Source organism: Rhopilema esculentum, chromosome 12 (assembly GCF_057945365.1).
Source record: "Rhopilema esculentum isolate cy_ngs chromosome 12, ASM5794536v1, whole genome shotgun sequence".
NCBI classification, from domain to species: Eukaryota; Metazoa; Cnidaria; class Scyphozoa; order Rhizostomeae; family Rhizostomatidae; genus Rhopilema; species Rhopilema esculentum.
The window spans coordinates 8,889,614-8,909,718 of NC_142826.1; the positions used below are offsets into that span (position 1 = coordinate 8,889,614).

Consider the following 20,105-nt stretch of genomic DNA (forward strand, 5'->3'; position numbering starts at 1 on the left):
AAGGACAACAACAACAATAGGGCTACATGAAGTAGTAGTAAAGCGTTATAAGTTGTTGAGATTTTGCTGATAATGCTGATGAGTTCAACATATCTGTGAACGAGGCAAATAATCAGCGCATTTATTCAGGTTCCTACCGGGGGGAAGGGTTGCGATACAGGCCTCTTGTGGAAAAATCTAGTCACAAAGTAGGAAAAAATTGACATAATCTAGTTTCCTATTTTTTGATCTAATTCTTTTGTGGACCAACTAAGTATGCTTAAAATTCCGGTAAAAATCAGATTTGAAACTAGAGACTGCTCCGAAAAAATAGAAGCGGGAGGCTGTGTCGGGGGAGCCGGGGAAATCTTAGATTTACCTTAAAGAAGGAATTCAATTCCTGCAGCTTTAAAAACACAGGATTGTAAACGGCGCAAGTTAGACTGAGGCACCCAGAATAGGAAAACATGAAACGACATCATTTCAAAGGTACGTCGTAAATCGTTGCTAGACACAACAGAACTTGTTTATGGAAAAGCCGAACATTTTGATGCCGCTAAAAATAAAACATGTTTACTGTTTTTCGACGCTAATCAGGAGATTATCGACAAACAGATAGACAGAAAATTAAAAAACAGTAATATGTTAGGCTGTTTTTGTGAGATTGCGTTTTATGTTACTCAGATATCGTAACGATAATAGCAAATACTTGAAGTAAACAATTATATTTATGATGTTACTAAACAAGTGGCTCGAAATTGAATGAAGGAAGAAAAATTAGTCAAATTCTCTCGAAAAATAATTCTTAAAAGGATGAGCAGCAAATACTTGTTTGGGTCTTTATTTGAAAAAGTTGGCCGCAGAGTAAAATATTGAATTTACCGACCCAGACATAAATGAGAACAATATTGCTCCTACTTTATCGACCGATTGTACCGACCAACTAAGGACTTTGCAAATCGACTGCGGATTTTTCTGACCAGCTCAAAAAAATACCCAGTAATATGCTAGTAAAATACAATAAAAAATGGTCGTACTACATGCCATACATTTTTGCACTCTTAAGTCGCAACCTAAAATAGTGTTGTTTTAAATGCGATGAGCGATTTGCATTCAAAAAACTTAATTTGTTCACTACAGATTGATGTTTTGAAGATACATAGTTCATTGACCCTTTAATATTATTTTACTATATAAACTTAAAAGGGACAATTTGCAAGAATTAACCTGGTATCATTTTGATTTAAGATGATGGTAGCAATGAATCATACTGAGGACCAACCTTATAATTACGCAAAAAGCTGCAAAAGCTTTCACCAAAAGAGCAGCTTCAAGTACCTTTCAAAAAAGCCTTTTTGATTTCCTCAAATTAATCATGTCCCTCCCTTTGTTTGATGGGCACATAATTACACTCTATGGCAATTCTCTGTTAAAGAAATACAAAAAAGTAGCAGTATGGCTAAATATAAAATCCTCTTTTTGGTTTGAATGAACATTAAATCGAAAACAAGAGAGAAAATCTTGTTTCCTTTTAAACTGTAATCAAAAACATAAACGTCTTAGAAAAGAAAAAGAGCGAAACCGCAGAAGATGCGAAAGGTAAATAAGATCCGAATGCTAAAGAAATCTAAAAATAAATCAAATAGGATCTTCCTAAAAAATTCATTATGGCATTTCCTATATTTTGTTTGCGTTCTACATTCTTCTTACGTGCGCCGTTATTAGAAAAATTGTTTGGAATAGATTCTGCAGCCCCGAAATCGGCCATAGATAGTTAAAAATTATTAATACTATTAGTTTTTTATTTACTTATTAATCACGGGGAGAATTTGCCCTGAACAACGACCAGACAAACAATTAAGAAATATGCCTCAAGCTTTCAGGTTTCGAATACCTATAGGGGATCTGTTTTGAAAAAAAAACTGAGCAAGAATGTGGCAAGCAAAAGGAATGTGGCAAGCAAAAACAGGGATGATCTACTAAAGGGCATTGTCGTGGAATTTAAACACATATACCACTTCGTCACATACGTCACTACGATGAATATCCCTCCCAGTCATATCACAGACATTTGTTCGTATAGCACAGTTATGAAATATGATGCCGCGTGTATGGTTTTATACGACTGGGCTAACAAGTTTAGATAAAGCTGTTACATTCCAACGATCTCGCAACTCGACTCCAAAAAACTGCGCATACACGATTGTAGGCCCAGGTTTCAACCAATAGCTCTGTATCCACATATGGGTCATCTAATGAAAAAAACTCTATAAAATTTAGATTCAACCCTTTTGTAAATACTAGCATAAATGCATGTAGTTTCCTTAAAACAATTGCCTAGTTCAATACATCTAAATGCTCAATAATTTATCAAGAAGGTTAAGAAACAACTGGCACAGGCTTCTAAACACTGGATAACGAGCAGGTTGATTTTGCTATGAGAGAGTTCTTTCCAAGATTAGCAGGGTAGTGAGTTTGTATTAGTCAGTATTCGCATTGTCAAGCAGCTAAAATTCCCAAAACATTAGAGACCTCTTGCTTATCCATACCCACTAAACAGCTTTCGTTAATATTTTTCTTAACTTTTTTCAAATATCCATTGGTTACTAGAAGCTGACACAAACGATTATGATGTCTTCATGTCAAACAGTCCCTTTTTCAAAACTTATTATTATATTTACATTAAAGTGTTTGGTAGACCTTGTAGCGTTCATTTCACATTTGAAATAATCGGATACAGCTTTTATGATTGTGACTTTCTTTTTGTCTCTTTGCAATCTGACACCAATGCACAATCTTCGATCTTTGCTCACCTTTAGGCTACTTCTTGGAGATAATGTTTCTGAGGGTGAAACAAAAAGCATAAAAGCATACATAAGTAGCATGTACTTAAGATTTATTCATCATTATAAAGGCGCACAAGGGATTGATATAAATCGGTGGCTAAAATGTTTCTGGAAAGTAGAAACATACAGTTCATATCAACATTTGAAATGACCAAGTAGCAAAATAGCTAGAAGAATATAAATTAAATTCATATCAACACACGTATCTATACCATTTCAAGGTGGAGCCTGCAAGCAAATTGTTTGAATTCACTCTATTAGCAAAAATTTGTAAATAAAAAAGTTGACTTTTTCACGTATTCTATGGTATATTAGAATAGAATGCTTGGAATGTCTCTCCTTTGTGGATCTAGCTACCACGTTTGGTGGCACGTTTCGATGCAATATTACTACTATTCAGTACGAGGCACACGGGAAATGGTAGGAGCACGGGAGAACATTGTCTCTCAATGCAAAATTAATGAAAGGCATGGTAAATTAAGATACGATAAGGGACATTTAAAGGCGCTATGAGTGAATAGGTAACGTTATTGAAAGTACTTACGTCGTTAGCAGGTTCTTTCCCCCACCGCTTAGGACGACGTAAGGCGTTTGGCTCAGCTGCTGTCGGTCTATCATCATCTGTGCTGTATTTAACGGGGTATCGATGGCACTCATTTTCTTCATTTTCTGTTTAAAAAGCAATAAATGTAATAAACAAAAAAAATATCAAGGAATAATTTCTTGCTAAATGTTTGCAAATTGTCAACTGTGCTTACAAATAAGTGAAGAGCAGCAAGAAGGGAATGAAAACAAATATTTTCAAAGTAATGACTTCAAAAATTAAACAAAAGCCTCACTAGGCCTTCAAAAACGATTAGAAGGCTTTTGTTTAATTAATTAAGAAGCAGTATCATTTTCACACAAAACAAATATTGCCCATACCTATTGAAATGCCTTACGGCTACAAAAATAATTTTCTGACAAGAGATTCAGTTGACAGTTAATATAGTTATTCAAAATAATTACTAATGTTTTGCTTTCCTGTTTTAGATTAGTCCTTGTGCTTTTAAGTAACAAAACTATGTAGCTTGAATACCCCAGTCACTGTCCATAGAATTACACTTAAAGGCCATTAGGCCGCTGGACAAAATGGCAGCAAATTAACAGGACAAAATGGCTTAACAGGACAAAATGGCAGCAAATATCAACAAGCTTTACGGGGATCTTACCATTTCTTCCGCAACCTTCTTCGCCCTTTTTTCACTTTTCATTTTACCTGACCCCTTGCCATGAAATTTATGTGATAAAAATCTAAATGCCTGCAAAAATATTGAAAGTTTTGAAAAAAAAGGTGTAACAACTCATAAACAATATCAATGAACCATTTTATACACGACTTTATAATAAATTTAGTCATTTTTACCATAAGTAGTATTCTAATAAAAGAAAAATGTTGCTTTAAAATCAAATTTCCAGTAAGAAAAGTTAAAGCTGAGGAAGATGCACAAAAAATATTTCATAATTCGAAAAGAGTTAACATGTGACCGTGTTAAAGAATAAAATAATGAGTATAATATTCAGCAATAATATTCAAGCAAAGAGCGATTTCTTATGCTAAGTTAATTGAAGGCGGAATTAGATTAAACATCAGGTTACGTGAAGCAAAAAAACATAGACATTACCTCTTTTTCATTCATAGGTCGACCATGCTCGTCAACATATTCAAGCTTGACTTCTGGTTTATAAGAGTCCTTTTCTTTGAATGAATAAGGGTCGTATCTTCAAAGAAAAGTACATTAACTAGACATTTCCTATTCAGTTCTTAAATAATGAATGTCATTCACGCTCTAAGATTTTAGTATTCAAATCCTTAGATTATTAATACTTAAGAATCAACTTACATTGAAGAAACTGTCTATGCTGTAAAACATAGTTTTGTGCCTAATTTGACAAAAAACCAATTGTTCATTTCTTGTAATTTTAACCGTTAAAAACACGATTGCCGTTTTTGTAAATGCAAAGAAATATCCTATGGTTCAAGTCAAGTGCCTATTAACTACCAAAAGCCATTAATGTCGATACAAGGTGAACTGGTAACAAAGTCGCAGGAATAGCGATATAAAATGACTGTGTTGAAAATAGTGCAAATATTATAAAATTCATAACATTAGTTCGGCTAACACAAAAAATTCAAGACAAAACTATCTGTTATCGTATAGATAAAACCATTTGCACTAACCTTTCTCTGTCGTAAGCCCTGCAAAATATGGGAAGAAAAAAGTCATATTTGAACAACATAATAAATGACAAACATTAAAAACAAACCAATTTCTGAATGAAGATTTAAAAATAAGAATGAAGGTGTATTGAAAAAGGAAAAGTTGAGTTTCTGTTAAAGCTGAAATGTAGCGGCCTCTTAGAGAGACATAAGTGGCTCTGATTATTTGCTATACAGATCTAGTTTTTTTAAACTAACTAACAGAATTTCATTGATATTTTTTCATAGGTTTTCTTGCAAAACTTTGGTACTTTTAGACCTTTGACGTCACTTAATAGTTGAGAGTACACAGAAGAAAATAATTTTGTATGACCTTCAAATAAGCTCCTGTTTCGAACAAATATGTTTTGCTTTCAAACAAATGATTAATGAAGCTAGAATTTGTATCATATACTTAATTCTAATCAGATACGGAAGTAGAAAGTATTGAAGCACGGCTATCAAGAACATTAGGCATAATCACAGGCAGTAAGCTTGGAAAATGACGCTCACCTGCGTCCCCTGTCTCTCTCTTCCTCTCTGAAACCAATGAAAAAAGAGTAAATTCGTAAACATTGAAAACAAATTTTATCAAATCTGTTGCAATCACCTGCTTGTTAACAATATTAAATGAAATGTCTATATTCTAAATATTCATCAAGCAAGTTTGGCTTTATAACTAAAGCACCAATTCTAATCAGATTGCGTATTTATAGTGTCAGAAAAAGGGGCATTGGCAGAAGTAAAGACTTAGGACTACTTTAAAGAAATTCAGGAAAAGGATTTGGAGATGTGAAGGTGATCTTTGAAACCATAAGGAAGGGTAAGCCCTGGATCAGGCTTCTTTAAAAGACAAAGGGGTAAAATAACTTAATGGAAGGAAGAACCAATGACTGATTTTATTTAAAAAAAAAGAAAACCCTTACCTCATTTTTTCCTCGTCAACAACAGCTTTGGTTTTTGGTAAATTGGTAGGTCCAGTGTTGAGGACTTTTTTCTTTTGCGCATCAATTAACCCTAACAACAACAAAAGAAAACTTTAAAATTGAAAGAACACCAATAGGGAGGTTTGAAAATAGTTATGTTTAAAAGCTTATGACGTAATGTTTAGAAGCAACCATCTTATAACAGCACTGGAGGTAGAGTTCAGAAAAACAGATCAAACTTAAGCTCATTTTCATGTCCAATATAAACAGCTTTTTAAAGAGGTAGAAATGCATTGCATTTACAGTTGTCTTTATATAATAATTCTTTAATTCTCATACCAGTTGAGTCTAGAGTATTAATTTTTGTAGAAGCTTCTATAGCTTGCAATCAAAACGGCTAACAGAAATGCAAGTAAAAGGTTTGTGCAGTAAAATATAAAAATCTGATGGCTGATGTGAGACAATAATGAAACCAATAAATACTTGACTGTAGCAATGCATCATGGGATACTATCCAAAAACATACTGCCGCACAAAGGCCTGTTCAGAATTCCTTAAAACCTCACTGAGCAATGAAATTTAACATATTAGTTGGCAAGAAGCGGATATTTCAAACATAAATCACACCTTTCATTAGAGCCACTTTTAAGGCTGCTCCTACCCCAACCTTTAAATCAGGTTCCTCTTCCAAAACTGCTTCATGTTTCTACAAAATATAAGAAACGTGCAATTGATTATTCTTTATATTGCCTGACTAGCACATCAATGTCACATAAAGACAACAAGTAGATTCTCCTACGACAAGTAAGTATCATAGACATGATTATAAATGATTCAACATTACATAAAATGAAAATGTAAAAATGATATTTTGATACCTGTTCACTTGGTTTCTCTTTCTTATCTGTAACAACAACTTGTTCCCATCCTCCAGTGATTTCCATTTCCTGATCCTCTTCCTACAAACCAAATCTCTACATTAACCCAGCTATTCCAATAATGCTCAAATAAGTTTAACTGATAGTGAGGTCAAATGTAACAGGTAATATGCTTTCCGTGCAGACACATATTTTGACACTATTCGTATCTAAAATCTAGATTCCAACCTGCAGATTTTCGAACACATTTTGTCTGTAACAGAGAATGGCTTAAAGCAAAGTAAAATCGAAATTTCATAATAAAATTTATAGACTACGTGAAAAAGCGCAAAGAGAAAATAATGGCAAATGTTTTTGGATATACCTCTTCTTCATCCTTGACGTCATGTGAATGTCCTAGAAAGACAATTACTAGTACATGATTTACATGTAAACCATCCGACAGTTACGTGAGACACAAAAATATCAAGCTTTCATTTCGAAGAAAATTTCGGCTCAATCAGTAATGTATTATAAAAGCCACAGAACTGAAGCACTGTCTGATGACAATAGTGTTTAATCATATTGTTTACAAAAACAAACCATAAATGTACAGATCTATGATAGCCGTGTTTATTACAACATGGGCTATTCTTGATTATTTTATAAAAAAAGATCAAACAAAGTTTCATTATCAATCGCAATATCATTGGTAATTTCATATGTGACTTAGATTCTTCAGTGACCATTCCAGCATGGCCAAGTGTATACAAAAACTTCGGCTATAAAATAGAACTATATCCACGTACCACTCCATACGTCAACGAAATTAAAAGGCCGCTTACCAATACTAGGAAGCTCTCCTAAAGTCCTGCAGAATTCTGACGTTGAATCCAGAACAATGGCATCAGCTATAAAAAGGAAACCATACGGGTAAAAATGAAAAAATCCTGGTGTTAAGAATACGCTTAGATATTAACTTTTGGAATAAACTTTTCACTTTAAACTTTTGTACAAATTCATTCGACTTACATTTGGATTTTCTCTTATCTCGCTTCTGTGATTCTTCTTCGTTGGAAGCTTGTATTTTTTCGGCCAACTGAAAAACAGAAATAGGGAGCTGGCATAAGTTAACGAAGGATACTAATTTCAGAGCGAAATACACCGAAGTGTTGCTCATAAGCAAATATTAACACTAACACGTCCGAAATGCGATCTAATTCAATGATTTTCTCGTACTAAAAAAATTCCTCTAATTACAAGTGCAAATTCAGAAAACAAACCTTTTCCAGTACTAGAATTTCGTCAGGCTCTTTCTTGACTTTGGCTTTGCGTGATCTCGCAAGAGCCAATTGCAATTCTAATTCGGCTTCATCTTCTTCAACTGGCGCGTTTTCTAATGCTTGCATTCTTCGTAAAAATTCTACAAAAGTCAATTATTGGGATCAACAAATCTTAATACAAAGATGCAACATTTCCAGCCATGAAAAGAGAAGATATGAATTGTACGGTGATATATAAAGCCATTTTAGGGACAGAAAATGGAAATTCAAAATTACAATATAGTACACTGCAATGACAGAATGTTGTCAGTTGTACGTGAAAGCAAGCCAAGCCAATGTATCTAATACATATTCTATTGTATTTAAATCTGTTACCTCTTTCCTCCTCTAATTCTGATGATTCTTCGGGTTGATCTTCCTATTGAAGAAAACGAATCGCATTGAAGTCCCAATGAGAATAATCGAAAATGTAACTCGATTTATAAGGGTTTGCCACCTTAACGCAGATGTGGCCACAAGGACATGTTAAAGATTTAGCCTCGGTTTCACTTACTTCAATATCCATTGGGATGTCAAAATTAGCAGAATTCTTTAATATGCTTTTAGGTCTTTTCCTGAAGTAAAAACAACTCATAACAGTGAGAAAGCAAGAAAGACCATATAAATAAAGAGATCACGCACATATCAATTCAAAAAACGCTGCAAATTGAAATTGCTGGTGATATGAATTTAAAACAATCTTAGGTATAAAATTTCGCGAAATGAATAACAAATGGGTTTGCGCAATGGTCTGATTTCAAGTTCTCTTTCTTCTGACAGCAGAGATCAGCTAATGACAAATTAAACTCGTCACTTAAAACTTCTTCTTCAAAAGACAGGAAACAAGAAATTTTCAGAACTAGATCTTTTAGCTTCAAGTTCGTATTTTTCATAAATATCATCTTCAGTTAAAACTACTAAAAATATGCCTCAAGTCCCTTTTCAACACTCGTGTGTACACTCGATGCTCGATGGTTAAATTGCTTAGCTAAAAACAAATCACCTCGAGGCGGGATCAAGTCTTGGTTCGTCGGGCAATGGGAGCAAATCGTCCGCCTGTGAATAAAATTGAATCAATAAATTAAAAAAACAGTAGTACAGTAGGTTAATTGATTACTTTTGTTTGTAGATTGCTTTTGAAGGGTTGGAGGTACGTATCTTGTATACGTCACAGTGGCGGACACTTGGAGGGGCAAGGGGGGGGGCTGACCACCCCCCCCCAATACTTTAAAGGACAATGGTATTTTGTTCTAAGACAATGGAAAATGTGACGTCATCTTATTAAAACAATAGGCTTGCCCCCCCCCCAATATTTGATCAAATGTCCGCCCCTGATACGTCAGTTAAAGGTAAACAGGATATTTATAATTCCAACATTGCAGAAAAAAGCCAAGTTTACATCTGGGTTTGAAAGGTGATTCAGTATTCAATTTGTGCTATTACTATAAATTTCATTACTTCGTCTTTTTGCAAAAAACAACATAAAGGATTAATGCTTTCACGTACAAAGAAAATGATAATATTCAATAGCTACAAACCTTAACAATCTCTCTTTTACGAACTTTTCTTTTCTTTTTCGGCTTCTTGAACTGAACCTTCAAGATAAAAGTTTAAATCAAGCAAGGGTTTCTGATGGACAAAACAAAGATAAAAAATCAATCCCCATGAAGAATTTAAAAGCAAATATGGAAGATTAAACTGATACTAACATCCTTTAAAGAAACAGATAACTCAATATTTGTTCTGAATTTATAGTCGCAGTATCGAAGGCAGGGATCGAGACGTGAGGAAGCTCGGGGGCTGAGAACCCTTCTAATCTTGAAGAAGGGTCACTTTCTATTTCTTGATATTGTTTCCTAAGAAACTTATACCAACAGGTGCATCCTTGAGTAGACGTAACAGCCTTTCATTTCAGAAAAATTGTAGCCTACACTATCATAAGGCAGCGTCGAAAGGATGTGTATATGGAAAAGTAGAATACCTTATCGGAAGCTTTAGCTCACGAAACCGTTGAATAAGGAGTTAATGATTGTCAAATAAAAGCTTACAAAATACTTACCATTTCTTCCTGAGTGTAATAATCAGTCGCAAGCTGTGGTGCATCAACAGCTAGAGTCATCTGCAAGAAAACAAAACATCCAGTGTCGATCCAAAAAATCGAAAAGAAAACGGGAACTAAATACTGCTTGTCATAATACAGCTATATAACTAGGTGATAGTCATAATACAAATTCTCCGTGCACCTATTTAAAATCTTGAAAAAGTACTCAAATACGCAACTCCTTCTCCAAGTGAATATATTTAGCAATATACCATCTAATTATTGCCACATTTGGGCACTTATCAAAAATTTCCTGCCTATTTTTCACTGCTACTTTTTTCTCGTTTCCTTTATATCTGCTTTTTATCAGCTTCTCGCTTAACTCACTTTCCTTTTTGGTGCTAATAAAGAAATAAAGTTGATTCAAATGCAATTTTCATTTATGTCAATGGAGACAGCCCGAAGTGCAATACTTTGTCCATTTTAATGCGTTTTCCATAGTTTTTTTTTGTAAAATCTCAACCGTACAAAGTAAACCGATGATTTTTGACTTGGAAGTTAGAAGCTGTAAATTTGAGTTATCTTGGTATGATTGCAATTTTCTCTAAAACTATGCAAGAAACTGAAATCAAATTTTGACAGTATATTCTAAAAGGTGCTTCGATTTCAAAGAAGGATTGCGCACATGAACGCCCCCTTCTATTAACACCCTCTTCTATTAGCACCCTCTTCTATTAGTACCCCCTTCTATTGAAAATTGGTCGGAATGAACAACCCCCTTCTATTAGAGACACTAGAGTATATGACAAAGAAGGCATTATGTTGCAAAATATTCTTAGTTTCTCTTTTCATATACAATCATCACAAAAGTACAAGAGTTCCATCTCACAGAATTTCAAAAATAAAATTCACTATATACTGGCGGCAATCTCAAATTCACATAGCAAAGTCAAAAAGCATAATTACTGTTGTTCTGCAAGGACAATTTAATTTTCAGGTTAACTCAATTTAGAAAATAGGTTTCTTAAAAGACATTGTAAAGGGCTCCGATCACATTTTCCTGTCATGAAAAGTATTAGTTAACAAATTATCTGATAGAACAGAAAAGCAGATCATTTACAAATCTAAAAAAATAATGCTTACTTGTTGAGCCTTCAGATTTTTTCGAATCTTGAAAAATAAAAATATTTGTACAATAAAACGGGAAAAGCAGAGCAGAGTGATATCAAAAACAGATAAGCCAGTACAGCAAAAATTTATGACCCTTATTAATAATAATCATCTTATGTGCTTGTCCATCGTTCTGATTCGATTGATTATAGACGGATAATCATATATACGCTGTTGCACAGTATCCATATCAGTGTTAAATTATATGACCCATGATACCCTAAAAAACTTGCGGATGGGATGAATTAAGGCAACATCGGTTTTAAAACAGCCTTAAGGAAGCAAAGAAATGCTTCCATTTTTCCATGAAATCCAAATCTCATAGCCAAAAGTCAAGAAAAACGTATTTGCTAACATGCTACCAAACTTTCCCGAAATTCAAAGTACACCATGTATATTCTAGATTCGTGATGAAGAATACCTCAACGTCACGCAAAGTGGCTTAAGTCTCTCAAATATTCAGAATCTACTCACCCTATCTATTTCATATTCGTCTTCCAGGTCTCCCTGACCAGATGCATCTACAAAAACAAAAATCTCTTTTTAATCTTACGTTAGGAATGTGCAACTTGCAAAATATTTTGAGCGTATAAACAAACCATCAAGGTTCGAGGAATTTAACATCGTCCTGAAAATGCCCGAAGACAAGAAGATAAAATGAGAATACCGACCAATCAGGGGAAAAAGGAGTCTGCAAATTGTCTTTGATATTAGTCAGTGTGTTGTAGGATATCTGAATATACTTGTATATACGTGTATATATGTGTATAAGTATATACTTGAAAAACGTAACACAAATTGTTCATGTACATTAAAGATAATTGACAGATACTTTTGTGGCTTGAGCCAACTGTCAATCAATACCAGCAAGGCAATTATCATGTGAGTGGTATTAAGCTCGCTGATTGGCCAGGCACTGATTGATAGATGTCTTTTATAAAGCGTTTCATATGATTGCGTTTTATAAAGCAACCTCTTTCAAATAACAAATCATAGAAAAGAATAAAGGAGCATATAAAATAACATATTGAGTGTACGACAATATTTAAGAAAGAATAAGCAAAGGCCTACCGATACGAATGAATTTTTCTTCTTTTCCGTCAATCTCTTCATTATACTTGTCAAGAATTCCTTTGACTTTGAACTTAAGAAATGAAAAACGACAAAAGATGTTATAAAAGTAACCGCCATGCAATGTGCAATCGAAATAATTACTATTTCTCTACGTGAAGAGTGGTTTCAAAATTCGCTGATTCTAAAATTCACAAGGGGCTAGTGGATGGAGTGTTGTTTTACTCGATGTAACTACAAAAATATCACATTCATACCACTGATGGAGCCAACTGGCTTTGAAATAACAGATTTGAGCTATCGTCCAAAAACAATCAAAGACTTGATTACTTTTTCAAAGACGGTTTTCAAGCATATATTCAAGTTTTCTGTTAACGGCATTTTTCACATCTACATTACAATTTGCTAGACTTACAACTCCTGTTTCTTCATCAACTTCTTCATATGCCACATATCCAGGTCTCTTCTTTCTATTTTCGATATTTCTTATTGCCTAAAAAGATGAAAATGAGTCAGATGCGTTCTTAAATTTCTTTTTAGGGTAGATTAAAACTGTCGAACTTTTGTCAAATGCTTGTAAATCATCTCATGTTTAGCAGTATTATTCTGACAGCAAGAGACAATTTACAAAAAATGTCGATAAAAGTCACAATTTGGTAAATCTAATAGATGATGGTTAAAAACCAAGACGATTATTAGCTATTAGCAAATATATAGCATAAATTTTCACTTACGGCCCTTTGTTCGACAAGATTTACATTCTCTAACACATCTTCATTGTCTTCAAGAACACCTACAAAAATCAGTAACTTGAAAGTCATGGACAAATTTTTGCATGTCTCACTTTTTCTGCTATTACTCTTATTTTGATCAAATCTATGATTCAGGGACTGGAGAGCGATGCACAAAATTTTACGACTAACTAAGGAAAGTTTCATTATAATATTACTTTTATAAAATCGTATGACCTTTATATAAAATTACACTTTGAATATAAACACAACATTTTCCATACCTTTATCTTTCAAAGTAACTATGACAGATGATCCATCCTGAAAGGTTATATGGTAGGATATAAATATTTAAGAAAAACATCATTTTTGAACAAATAAAATTGAAATTATCATTCAAAATCAAAGTTGCAAAAAGCAGTTTGCTTTCAACTGGGCGACAACAAAAACATGAACGAGAAATGAACTGGAAATTGATGGAACAAATTCACTGGTTTATTTGTAAATGTGCGATTCGCAACAAAATAAGATTTTCTCAATATCCTTGATCGTATTTTGCTTAGATAGATGGCATTTCATTGAAAACAACTTTGAACTGTTTGCAGTTATTTAGCTTCAAACTGCCCATTCAAAGTCCTAATGTCTCGTTGTGTATGTTAAATTCTTAAGCATGAGACATATGCAAAACATACACGCCATTTACTACTGCATAGTTAAGACAAAATAAGTAAGACACAATTTAGTCATGTAGAACATACAGAAATTTCACCACCAGCGTGCTGAATCTTCAGACCAGCCAAGTCTCTTGCAGAATATTTCTATTAAAAGAACATAAAATTGATTTAAAAATTCGAGGGAAAATTGGAATTTTGCATTTGTTTAAGACGACTAAATTCAACGATGACCATGATCACAAAAACTATGCATCTGATTAGATTAAAACTTTAATGATATTGAAAAGGGTGAAAATATTTTCACGTATGGCAAACAATCGCTTATTTAGAAATAGAATGTAAGCTCCATATGCATTATTTTGACTATTGCACTTCTGTGTAATTCCAATTTTGACTTCATCATACAAACGATTTGATACGAAGTTGAGATTACACTTCCTTAGGTTCAGAACTTAGGGTTAGCGTTTATTACCGTTATAGATTATTCGGTCGAAACATCTTAATAAACAGCACGAAATAAATAACGCAGGGATTGCTGCCTTGAAAGCTCAATTCGAAGTACTTGCTTGTAACGGATACATTCCTATTCTCTATGTTCTTATATGAAATTAATAATGGATTCATTGGTCTTAGAAATTGAATCAACTAGCTGTAACTAAGCAAGAGGTTTTCCTGGAATGAAATAATGAAACTTTGGTAATTTCGTAAAAAGTCTATGTTTACTTGCTTACACCAAAATATGCTTAACTCTTGACATTAAGCAACTCGGTAATGCCTCCCATCGTTGCAAATAACTAAATTGTTTTCACGGTTACTTTTGAAACTATCAATATAGCATTTATACGACCCTTTAAAAATTTCTCACATGATACTAAACGTGGTAGTAAGGATTGTTAGATGCACTCTCAAAAGACCATTGACTCCTTTGCTCGTTATATAGAAGTAACAAGAACCGAAAATAAAAGTTTGCTTGGAATGAAAGCAGCTTAGTGGGCTTTTGAAAGAAAATAGACATACTGGCTCTTTCTTAATGGCTCTTTTTGGGACTTCTCCCATAGCTTCGTTAATAACACCACTAACACCAAACTCGTCATCCATTTCTTCTAACAGTTTAGCCTGGAATATAAAGATCAATATGTTTATGTTCAAAGTGATTTACTTAAACTAGTGGCAGTTAGTTGATTTATGTAGTATAATTCACAGATGTTATGGTGAAGAATGCAAAAGACATTTGACTACAGGTTTGAACTTCTTAAAATAAAATGAAAGATGAAGCATAGGTGTGTGGAGTCTGAATATAAGAATTACGGAAGTTTCCAGTGTTTAATAAGCTAAAATCTTACAAAAGTTCTATCAGCACAGTCTTCTTGAGAATAACTTATCTTAAAAGAGCTGTACAGTCCGCAATCACCGAGAGACATTGTGACTGGGTGTTTACCTTTGATTAAAGAAGGCGTTTTGTAGACAAACCTGTTTCAGTCGTGTTTCAGCCTGTTTCAGTCGTCGAAGGGGGTTATAATTCAAGGTGTGGTGATTACATTACAATTTGTCATTATATTTAACTGGGGATAAGAAGCTTTATCATTGAAATTGAGAAGTGAAAAGCAGATTTTCTTAGCAAGGACATCAATGAACCATCAAAGGGCTTTCCAGGTCTACTGTCAGATGTTGTGCTTTTACCTAAGGAAGGATTCGGACAGGAATATTTTGTTTCGATCTGGAACATAACACTGATCTTGTAGTTCATCGAATTTCCATGAAATTGCAAGATTTTCGTATCCACAGCTGTAAGACTCGCCATGCTTAACCTGATACCAAGGGCAAATTAGTGTTAACGTGGTACGTCTCGCAAACTATTTTTGTTTACAAAATTATTTTGCAGCTTCTTTGAATATCATAGATATTATAAGTAATTATCGCATATTTAAAAAATCGGTTTTGGTAAAATTCGATTAAAGGACCCGCAAGACTACTGCAAAGAAAACTCAACGCATACCCTTTTTGCTGCCATTCGTTTTTCATCCTCCTGCTTTCGCATTTTCTTAACCCATGCAGAGGCACTTTCTTCAGCAGGGTCTTCTTCTTCACCTAACTTCTTTACACGCCTGGCAAAAATAAAACTTATGTCAACCCTCGTCATAATAAAAATGAATCTACTGACAGCTCATCAGATTGCAAATCCTCTTACTGCAAATACTCCAACAAGCTTTCACTTTATTCTAAATGCTAGGCTGCATTTTAAACACTCATCATCACAAACAAAAAACTAACAGGCTAACGAAATAAGCAATAAAGATATTTATTACTGATTCGAAAAATTAGACGCGAAGAGAGCATTGAAATTTCTGTAACTTACTGTAGTTTCTTGTGAATTCTCCTTTTTTCTCTTATTTCTTCCATTTTTTCCTTCAACTACAGAAAGAGTTAGTATAAATCCAAGCAAGACGTTATTTTTCCGGTAATTATATTCAAAACAATGCTAACTGACATTTTGCAAAACTAAACTAGTAAATTCAATATTTCAATTGTAGTTTAACTCTGCTCAAAATAAGTATCATTGTAGAAATATAACTAAGAGTACAGAATGTTTGAAATGACCTTTTCTTATGACATCAAAAGGGTTTCTATAATGGGGTACTGTTATATAGGGTACTGTAATTTTGCTTCTCTTTCTTTGTGGCAGGTTTTCAAATCTGACTTCTATATGTAAATATTGAGTGGTTTTAACCAAAACCCAATCTCTGTGCTTAGTTTCATCAACTTAAATCTCTCATCAAGACCATTCTAATTTAACAGAAATCAACCTATAACTTCAAAGTTTTTGTTCATTGTATACTATTCTCGAAATATTCCCTACATTTTTCACTTATCTTTTTGTGTTTACAGCTTGAAAAAAAAGAATCGTTTATTTATCAATCAGTATTATCTATAGCTTTTTTTTCTAAAGCAAAATGAAAACATTTTCTTACACTGTCTGCTTTTTTTACTGTTGAAATATTTTGTGGTGGCAAATGAACATCAGGTCTTTCGTCATATGATGCATCCTCTTTATCTGTGGCAAAAATGAAAAGGCCTGAAGGTTGCATTGAGCCTCTGTGTTGCAACTTAGAGCTATCTAGTTGTGTACAATATAGTGCTACAGCATCCAACACTAAACAACAAACAGGTAATAAATAATCTTCATAATCATGTTCCATACGAAATGAAATGGCTTAAAAAATTAGCAGTTATTCTAAGTTGAGAGAATGATACTTATAAACTACTCAGCAGCAGGGCATGAAAACTTACCCGGCCACGACAACCCACCCAAACAATTTTTCATCAATAAAGCTCTGCAGGAATTTTTTTCAAATATACTCTTTTGCAAAGAGCACCTTTGTTTCTTTCATGTTCATCAAAAGAAAAAAACATGAAGACAAAACAAACTTATCTTATATATGTGCCTTGCATAGGTTAAAATGGGTTTTCTACCTATGAACCCTTGAGAATGTTTTTGAAAATTCTTGTTTGATAAAAGCTGACAGTCTTCGATCTGACTTAGGAATCTTTGTTTTAATTTTCAGTCACCAAAACAGAAACTGATCTTGTAGTGCAGGCCTGGCTATTATGGATAGGAATTTTAGCAGGGCAACAGTAAACAGCTCTCCTAGTAACTTCCGGCTTCCCCTGTAGCTTCCCCGCAGCATTTTAAGGAGAGCCTGGAAGGGAGCAAGAGCTATGGTCAAGCCAAGCCTGTAGTGGCCCAAATGGCCTCAAATGGCCAAGCCTGTAATGGTAGTAAAATTGGTTAAGCTTTTGAATATACATTCTATAAAACTGGTGACACATCATTACGGGTTTTGTCTGGTCACAGGAAGGAGAACATTTTTTCATAACTTGCTCAGCAGTATCCTTATTTTAGTTAAAATAAATTCTATGGAGTCAGCTCTCAGATTTTTTGGTCCCTGCATATTTCCATAATTTTTTGAACTTCAAAATTTCATCAACAAAATACCAAGACAACTGTAACTTAAGGCTTACCATTCTTTTCCCCTTCCATCTGCAGAGGTTTTAAACCAAGCTTCACTCTTAGTTTGCTAAGATTAGAAATAAAATGAATTATTCAGACTAAATAAATTATACACATAAAGGTAGTATTTTTCAAAGCCATAAACACGATATAAAAAGGAACAAGTAAAAGCAAAATCAACATTTACTGTCATTTAACTAGACTGATAATGATTTTTTCCGCATTATTCTATCATCAGCAGAAATTTCAAACCTTTAAAAGTGCTTCTATGAAAAATGATTGATGTGTCTCCAGGATTAAAGATGCTTTTTGCAAAAGTTTTACTATAAAAAGGGGAACATCCTACTTTGTTTCTTCTATGCTCAGAGATACATCTCCAGAACTCTTCTGCTTTGTTACTGTGAAAATAAAAAATCAATTAGATTATCATTGTTAAGAAATGATACAAAATATGATAAATGTAATATCTAAAAGCAAAGGCATCTTAGTTTTCTCCTTATTTTGAAGTCAGTTCTTTACTTTACTCAGAGACCCTTTTCTTGGTTTTGGAATTATAGAAGAACTAGTTACTCTTTGAGAACTAGTTAGAATTTACTATTGTAAATTCTAAGAAACAAGCCTGAGACAATTTTCAAAGTAGAATACAGATGTAAATCTGTAGAGCCCAAAAATTGCTTTGGAATTGGGGAATGAAGTTTTTGAAAAAATGCACTGGGGTTTCCTCATGTTTTTATACACCTGTTCAATTTTTTTCTGTTTTTACCCGGAGTCATTTGTTCATTTGGAACCACATTTTTAGTTGTGTTATGGTTTTATTTGCAAGGCAAGGAAGGACACTGAACTTACAGGCCAAAAGAAAATCTAAGTGAGAGGGAGTGTAGTGTCATGATTCAAATTCTGATTATTTTGCTACCGTTTTAAATAAAATTTTTATCAAGATTCCTTTTGTCCCAAACAGGAAAACTTGCACATGCTTGCAGCTATGATGAAGATGGACAGCAAGCAGACCTGCAAAGTATCTTTTGTGCGTGGGCAATTATTTTCTGCCACTTATTCTCGCAAGGGAACAAATCAAACTGCAAAATAGTATGCTTAAAGTTGTTCCCCTGCAGACCTAAACTTTGCAGGCTGGGAAAGAATACTATGTGGTAGCCAGAATATTTTGTACTTGCATCTTATCGCCATTTTAATTGTGTCATTAGATATCTTGGCAGGTTGCAATAGTGTGCTATTGCTAGAAACTTGCTTTCATACATACTTTCCAGGCCGGCTTATTGTTAAAGACCTTTTTTATACTCAACTTTAATTCACATTACAGCTGCTCACCATTTATCTGTTTTGCTGCTGCTAATGTTGCAAGTTTTTGTTTAAATGTTGTGTTGTTTACTTCAATGTAAAGAGAGTGTATTTTGCCTTAAAATTTTAGATTTCCCACACTCTGGATGTCTTTGATGCCATCGTGGCTAGCGTTTTGCAAAACTATCGTCCTAGTATTATAAGATATTAATCAAACCTTCTCCCCCATCTTCTTCCTTTCCAATTTCACTTCTCAAATTATTTGATGACTCATTTTCATAATCTTTTCTACGCTTCTTCTCTTGATTTGATAGTCGCTGCCTTTCAACTTCTTCTTGATAATCTCTGTCCCTTTGTCTATCATCCATATCTCTGAAATCTTCGCTTTTTCTTGACACCTTCTTTTTGTAATAACCATCACTCCTGTAATCTTCATCTATGTTTTCCTCCCTTCGACTTGGGCTTCGACTTCGATCCCTTCCACGGTCATGTTTATCGTCACTTTCTCTACTTTCTGACCTTGAGCGATCCCTCCGCCTCTTTCGATGCTTCTCCTTGTGCTTTTTAGAGCTTCCCATCTTGAGAAATTTGCTCCCAGAAGAAACCCACTCAGTTCAATTTTCAGTAAAGATACTTAGGCCTAGGCCCACTTTAGAAATCAGTCTCTCTTTGGGAATGAGACATGAAAATCAAAACGTTCACAGAGCATTCTTTAACGCATGCGTGAAGACCCATTTCATCGGAAAATAAATATTGAAATAAAAAGACAGTTGTAGTTGACATTGACTTGCAAAATTGCTTTTTAAAAGCACGATTTTATGGTGACCTCAAGATACTAAATCGAGACTCTGTGGCTTACATGCATTTGGTCTAATAAAAGGAAAGACACTTTGTGAAGGGTCGTCTCTAAGCTGAAAGCTCATATGTACCATATGTACGAATGA

The 20,105-nt window shown here is 34.0% G+C and overlaps 1 protein-coding gene across 1 annotated transcript; it reads right to left on the reverse strand.

The window, feature by feature from the left end:
* Window positions 1–1,439: 1,439 nt before the first annotated feature.
* LOC135681793 (U4/U6.U5 tri-snRNP-associated protein 1) lies at window positions 1,440–19,843 on the reverse strand. The gene is made up of 32 exons (XM_065196408.2): window positions 19,379–19,843; window positions 18,212–18,263; window positions 17,877–17,932; window positions 16,826–16,908; window positions 16,213–16,268; window positions 15,853–15,961; window positions 14,874–14,972; window positions 13,941–14,000; window positions 13,467–13,503; window positions 13,186–13,244; window positions 12,867–12,944; window positions 12,452–12,524; window positions 11,855–11,901; window positions 11,354–11,380; window positions 10,229–10,288; window positions 9,708–9,764; window positions 9,173–9,225; window positions 8,684–8,744; window positions 8,506–8,548; window positions 8,131–8,270; window positions 7,880–7,946; window positions 7,693–7,758; window positions 7,233–7,264; window positions 6,869–6,949; window positions 6,618–6,696; window positions 5,991–6,081; window positions 5,578–5,604; window positions 5,047–5,064; window positions 4,490–4,586; window positions 4,037–4,126; window positions 3,370–3,494; window positions 1,440–2,821 (listed from the first exon to the last, which is right to left on the reverse strand). Exons 1-32 carry the CDS (start codon window positions 19,737–19,739, stop codon window positions 2,800–2,802), a joined length of 2,406 nt encoding a protein of 801 aa, XP_065052480.2. The 5' UTR covers window positions 19,740–19,843; the 3' UTR covers window positions 1,440–2,799.
* Window positions 19,844–20,105: the final 262 nt, after the last annotated feature.

Excerpts from the sequence above, each read along its gene's own strand:
- LOC135681793 (XM_065196408.2), bottom strand. The coding sequence starts at position 19,739 with ATGGGAAGCTCTAAAAAGCACAAGGAGAAGCATCGAAAGAGGCGGAGG. Across the intron at positions 7,265-7,692 it reads AGGAGAGCTTCCTAGTATTG|GACATTCACATGACGTCAAG; the intron begins GTAAGCGGCCTT and ends TTGTCTTTCTAG. Across the intron at positions 4,127-4,489 it reads GACCTATGAATGAAAAAGAG|GCATTTAGATTTTTATCACA; the intron begins GTAATGTCTATG and ends ATATTTTTGCAG.